Here is a 6,267-nt window from a genome sequence, read left to right on the forward strand (position 1 = left end):
AAGAATTACAGTGATTACTAAAAGAAGAGATGAAACATACTTCATGACCAGCCATAAATGGAGCCTGAACTTTCTCGGTTATTACAGGAAGCTCCAGAGCCTTATTTTTCAAACTGGAGTCATTAAGTGCTGGACCTTTGCCATGTGAAGATCCATCTAAATCAGTTTAATCCAGAAGGAATCAGAATACATATAAAATAAAGTACACGCTACCAATTCAGTAATTAATATGCCTAACGACATGCACATTTACAACTACATCAAATCTCCACGCTGTTAGTTAGTCTTCCATATGCTGTGGTAAAAGATCAAATATCAAGGGTCCCGAACTGAGCTCTTAATAACTGATGTTTTCTTTCATAATAATAATAAACAGAAAGAATTAATTGAAATGTTTTGTCATCTGTCGTGAGGCTAATTTAAGACAGATTATTTTAATCAACACATGGTTAATTCTACAAGTAAAAATCCACTACTAGCCTATATGCCTTTCAGATGTCCTAGAGCTGCAAATGAGTTCGAAAGGATTGAGATGGATAGGCGTCGAAGGTCAATCTTTAATACAAACTTCATTAGGAAAATTTTGCATACTAACCAAGTCCGAATAAGTAAACCATAATAAAAGACATAAATGTGCATGTAAATATATCGTAGGCACCTGCAATTAAGTGCAAACAACTTAACAAGATTAATTCCAGTATAATTTGCTCCCAATTATTCTTGCATACCTGATAGCATACAACTAAACAAGGAAGTCAATATCAACTAGGATGAGCCTCAGACACAATTAAATTTCATAAAACGCTCACATTTTATCAATTTCAGCAGAAAGTGTGATCCAGGAGCTTTTCGTGCTCACAAATATTTAGTTTTCCTAAACGTGTTGTGACCAAGATGTGCCAGAATATCTCAAGGTTAAGGAATTAATAGTTTGTCCCTTCACGAAATACTAGAGTTAGTAGATAACATCAAGCATAGCAAGTTCTCAAGCCAAATACAACAGAAACCACACATACATGTATGTACATTGCTAAATACTAGCAATACAATGTGCATTGACCAGGGGTCATGATTAAATAGATAATGTTTGAATTTACAGTAATCACTTAATTACAGAATCTACAACAGTGAACCCTTAATTTTTGAAGTGTGCTTCAATACTATATTATTTTTCCTAATATAAATCCAGCCAAGTTCCATAATTGTTATTTGTGGGAATTCTTTATGATTCAAAAAACGATGAGATTTTAATAAATCAATATAGCCCTTTGTGATGTTCAAATGAGTCAATTCCAAAAATATGGTAATGCATTTATTTATATATTCAAGGTTTTGACTGGAAGCCCCATGAGGTAGAAGTATAGTGCATATGGTCAACGAGAATCTCGAGCTATATGTTCAATAATTTGCCTTCCTCTTTAACATAGCAAAGAGTGAGAAACGGTGGTGCATATACAAGTGAGGCTGGTTACTTGCCTCCATCTCAATATAAAAACATAAGGCGATACATAAATTGCATTAGTTTATTTGTAAATGCTTGAATGACATTTACCTTTAGATAGTGATCTGAAGTTTGCAGCCTCAACCTGCATCATGCAGTTCAGCAGAAATCCAATTAGATAATATTAAGACACAATATCAGAGATCACCCTGAGCTTTATGGTAACATCAAAGACATCCCCTCATGTTTAAAATATCACACTAACCTCCCATATTTCTAGTTTTGAGTATCACATATACCCCTGACCACATTTTGAGCTACATATCATCTAAAATGAAGTTGACATACCTAGGATGCCTTTATGAAGAAAAAGATGAAATTTTCGATGGGTAATTGCAATTTAATTTGTTCCTTTTAATAATAATAGACTTTGTGCATATATAATTTTGAATATGCATGCTAGTGGAAATTTAAACCTGCAATTTTTTGAAGAAAATTTGGAAATAAATGATTTTAATTTTTTTAATTAGTTATATGTATTTTTTATACATAATTTAAATATTAACGAATGCAAACTTATCAATAGAAATTCATAATTATAAATTTATAACTAAAACAAAATATTAAGCCCATGTTTGGCCCATTTCTTAAAATTCATTTTTTTCCAAACTCATTTTCATCTACGCATTTTATGAGACTCATAACTTTTATCAACTTTTCAACTATACATTTCACCAACTGTTATCAAAATCTACTAAAAATCTATTCTTCATCCAAACCAAACGAAGGCTAAATATAAACATGTATCTTTTACAATTCAAGTAAAATATAGGAATCTGCCCCACCAGAATCTTTTGTTTTATTATATTTTATTTATTTTAATGTTTTTCAATTTAAAACTTATTTAAAAATAAAAATAATATTAAAAAATTAAATATTAATTCAATGGGGGCGAGAAATGGGGATTTTTTAATCCCCGTCTCCATCCCAACTCCAAAAATTCCGACAAGGCGGGGATGGTAACGGATGCCCCGGCCCCACCTCACCTCATCACCATCCCTAGTAAAATCTAGCTAAAAAGTTGTATATATTAGTTCATCAAACAATTATACACCTTCAAAATTTATTATTAAAAATATAAATTCAGACAAATAACACCACATATGAAAACAAGTAAATTTATATAATTAAAATTTAAACTATGTCGAACAAGCTGTGTATATAATATGTCAATTTACCTTCTTATAGTTTACTTTGCGAAAATTAACTATTATAAAAAATTTCATCTTTTACTTCACAAGGGAATTTTAGATAATATATGGTTAAAAAGTGGTCAGAAAGTATATGTGATACTCAAAGCTAGAAATATAAAAGGTTAGTGTGATCTTTCAAATGTGATGGGCATTTTTGATATAGCCATAAACCTCAGGTCATATTGTCTTTAAAATCAAATGAATGTGCACTACAAGGCAAGTCAGTTTAAGTGAAACCCTGTACCATCTATAGAAGTTTACACATAGATAAGTTCTAAAAATTAGCAAAGTCGCTCATTGTACCTTTGAACTTCTGACATCCTACAACCCGAATCATTTTCTATCTGCTCGTCTTTGTTAAATTCATTTGCTTTCTCAGATTCTTCTTCTTGTACTTCGAGATCAGTAATCTGCGACAAGATGCATGTATATTCTTCATCTTCAATTGCAGCTTTGTTGTTCTCTGCCTCGAGATTCTCTGAAATTTCCCAGAAATTGTTAGTACTGAGTTCTTTGCTCTAATAAAAAATTGCAACTTGGCAAGACACAAAATCACAAGCCTAAATCAAATGAGTAATGCTACTTGTACATAATTGTGTACAGATTGGTCTACAGATTAATGATGTGGAAGAGAGAGAGAGAGAGAGAAAGAAAGAAAAGGATCCCAATGAAAATGTCCACTCTCCTAAATGAGTCCTCTTTAATACCATATTTGCACTTCCATCAATGTCAATTTAAGCAGCACATGTCCAAAATATCAATTTACGTCATAAAACCAAGTATCATGTTTGAAAAGGATGCACACCATACATTTTCCAGCTCCGTTACATATCAATGTCAAAAATACCACAATAAAGTTTTCTTAGTGACAATTTGGCATGGCCATTTTGGAAGGAAAAACCGATGTGCACATGGTCTACAAGATTTTTGGATTTCTCCCAAGTCAACGTTGTGATATTTTTGACATAGATATGTAAAATAAAGCAGGAAAATATTTGGCGTGCAACCTTTTCAAATGTGATACTTGGTTTTCTGACGGAAAGTGATATTTGGGACTTTTGCTGCTTATATTGAGATTGATAGAAGTGCAAATATCCAACAAGCTTGTAGACCATACGCACATTGGTTTTTTCCTTACGAAATGGCCATGCCAAATTGTCACTAAGAAAACTTTATTTCAAATAAATTCTATCAAATCGAATAAGTAGAATCAATTCTTCAACAGATAGATAACTGTTTCTTTTCTTTTTTGAAAGTATTTCTTTTCTTATTTTGTTTCCTTTTCAAATATGCAAAATAAAATAAGGATTTCATTTCTGATGAGAACCATTAATAGTGGCATCCATCATATTTACCAAAATATATAATAAAAAAAACAAATGAATTAATAAATTCTCAAGGATTAATAGTTCGCCCAGATACCAAAAAGGACATGGATACCTACTTGTTAAAGATACCACTTCCGGAGGACTTTCCTCAACATAATCTTCCCTTATCTCTACAAGACCATCCTGTCAAACATTACTTGGAAATATAAAAATCAAATAACTATAAATGAATGAACAGCAACTATAATGGAAAACAGAGAGAAAATAGGACATCTAACTGAAAAGTACTGACATAATTCCTTGTATTATTTTTAATACGACTATTTCCAAAAAATAATTACTTCTCAGTTAAAGATACCTCAACGAAGGATGTGCAATCCTGTGGGCCAGCTTGTTAGAGATTTTAAATCAACTAATAAGTCCAGGGGAAACAAAAATGTGTTCTTATTTCAACATTATATGTTGCATGTACTGCGTACTTAAATACAAAAAAAAAGAAGCTAGAAACTAGTATTATTTGTACTTTCTTCTTAAATCATACAAATCCCAACCAATTCAAGGCAGGCTTCAAACAAAATTCTAGCGAGAAATAATTTTCCCACTGAGTTTATTTATATCAAGTTTACAAACATAATGAAATCATGTAGGCATGTGCTTCCATAGCTTCAGTCTTCAGATGAATTGTAGATATGAAACAGACGGAGATATCTTCCGTGCACTGAGATGGAAAGGGAAAAAGCAACAGATGGTCTTTTCTGATAAGATGGCGAGTGTGAAAGTGGGGGATCTCTGACCCTACTTAGAGAAAAATGATTTACATATGGTTCAGGAGATACTACTTAGCATCAAATTGATGATCTAGTTACAAGAAGTCCACTTAAAACTTAATTTTATGATCTTTATTCTATCTGAACATCTAATGCTTATAGATCATTATAAAACTAACAGAAACTTGGATGTCCTCAAAGCTGGTTAGCATATGCCAAGTAGTCATTTTAAAAAGAGCTACCTTGAAATAATTATAGATGAATAATTCAAATTAACAGAACTCACAAACTCTACAATCTTTAATTATATATATAAAAAATCAATAACTACTCCCAAAAATCAACAAGCTGACCACCGCCTTGGGAGCTGTAGTATCGAAAAATGAAGCCTCAGCCTTTAATATCAATTCTCTGCTTGGTTGTTCTTTCAACATAGTGGCCTACTCCTAAAAGGACCTGCACTCCGTGTTGGAAACATGTAGGATTAAATTTAACGATTTCAAAATCTGGAATGCAATTAAGTCATCAGAGAATATGCCAAAAAAATCGAAAACTACTCCCATTTACTTTGATTATGAGCAATTTCCATCAATCTATTTAACGTTTAATTTCCCAATCTAGTTTGTCAGGTTACATGGTTAAGATTAAACTCATTGTATTGACGGGTAACATAATATACATCTTATCCACACAAAAAAAAAAACAAACGGGGATTGATTTTATTAAGAAACAGAACAATATATTATCCAATTAATTAATTGCATACCAATTTTCAGAAATAAATTCCTAACCAAATCAAGCTGCTTATAGATTACATTCAAGAAGATTCAATCAGATTAAATAACCTAAAAATTGAAGTACTGCATTGCAAATGACGGACATATTCCAACGAAACTGTTCTTTCTCAAGTTTCAAAGGTCATACTACCAAAAAAACCACTATTATATCTTTAATATTCCCAAATAACCATTTTACCAAGATAAATGATGCAGGCCTTACCATCAACTCATTGGTGTGAATCAATCGACCCGGGAAAAATGCCGCCTTGCCAAACGGAACCTGTCCACCAACGACAAAAGCACAATCAGCGAGTATGTATACAAACAATTTTTATTTATTTATTTTATTATTATTTTTATTTTTTGGTGTAAAAGTTTAGAATTTTACCATGATGTTGTGGTGGAATTCATCAGGGAGATTCTGTACAAGATTTATAAGGTTAGTGTTCTCATTCATGAATCCCTTGAGTTGAACAAGTTGCTCTTGGCGCTTAGCTATATTGTCCCGCACCCGCTTAGATGCTTTATGGGCTTCCTCTGCTGGGAACAATGATGGCGTCACAGTGCCCTTCTTCATTGCTGGGTTTCCGCCATTGCTTATTCAGTTGACAAACAGACAAATTAGCCCAAGAATAAAGAATTGTCGCCGCCAAAAAGGGAAAAGAAAGGGAACTGAAGAATGTGTCTAAGCAAAACTAT

General features: G+C 32.4%; 1 protein-coding gene across 1 annotated transcript; it reads right to left on the reverse strand.

Moving 5' to 3' along the window:
* Positions 1-6: 6 nt before the first annotated feature.
* LOC111387977 lies at positions 7-6,261 on the reverse strand. Its single transcript, XM_023012623.1, has 7 exons — positions 5,957-6,261; positions 5,789-5,848; positions 5,143-5,245; positions 4,139-4,205; positions 2,998-3,172; positions 1,553-1,586; positions 7-156 (listed from the first exon to the last, which is right to left on the reverse strand). The coding sequence occupies exons 3-7, from the start codon at positions 5,221-5,223 to the stop codon at positions 109-111; spliced, it is 405 nt and encodes a 134-aa protein (XP_022868391.1). The 5' UTR covers positions 5,224-5,245; positions 5,789-5,848; positions 5,957-6,261; the 3' UTR covers positions 7-108.
* Between the last annotated feature and the right edge of the window lie 6 nt (positions 6,262-6,267).

The sequence above is a fragment of the Olea europaea genome, unplaced genomic scaffold, assembly GCF_002742605.1.
Source record: "Olea europaea var. sylvestris unplaced genomic scaffold, O_europaea_v1 scaffold4413, whole genome shotgun sequence".
NCBI lineage: Eukaryota > Viridiplantae > Streptophyta > Magnoliopsida > Lamiales > Oleaceae > Olea > Olea europaea.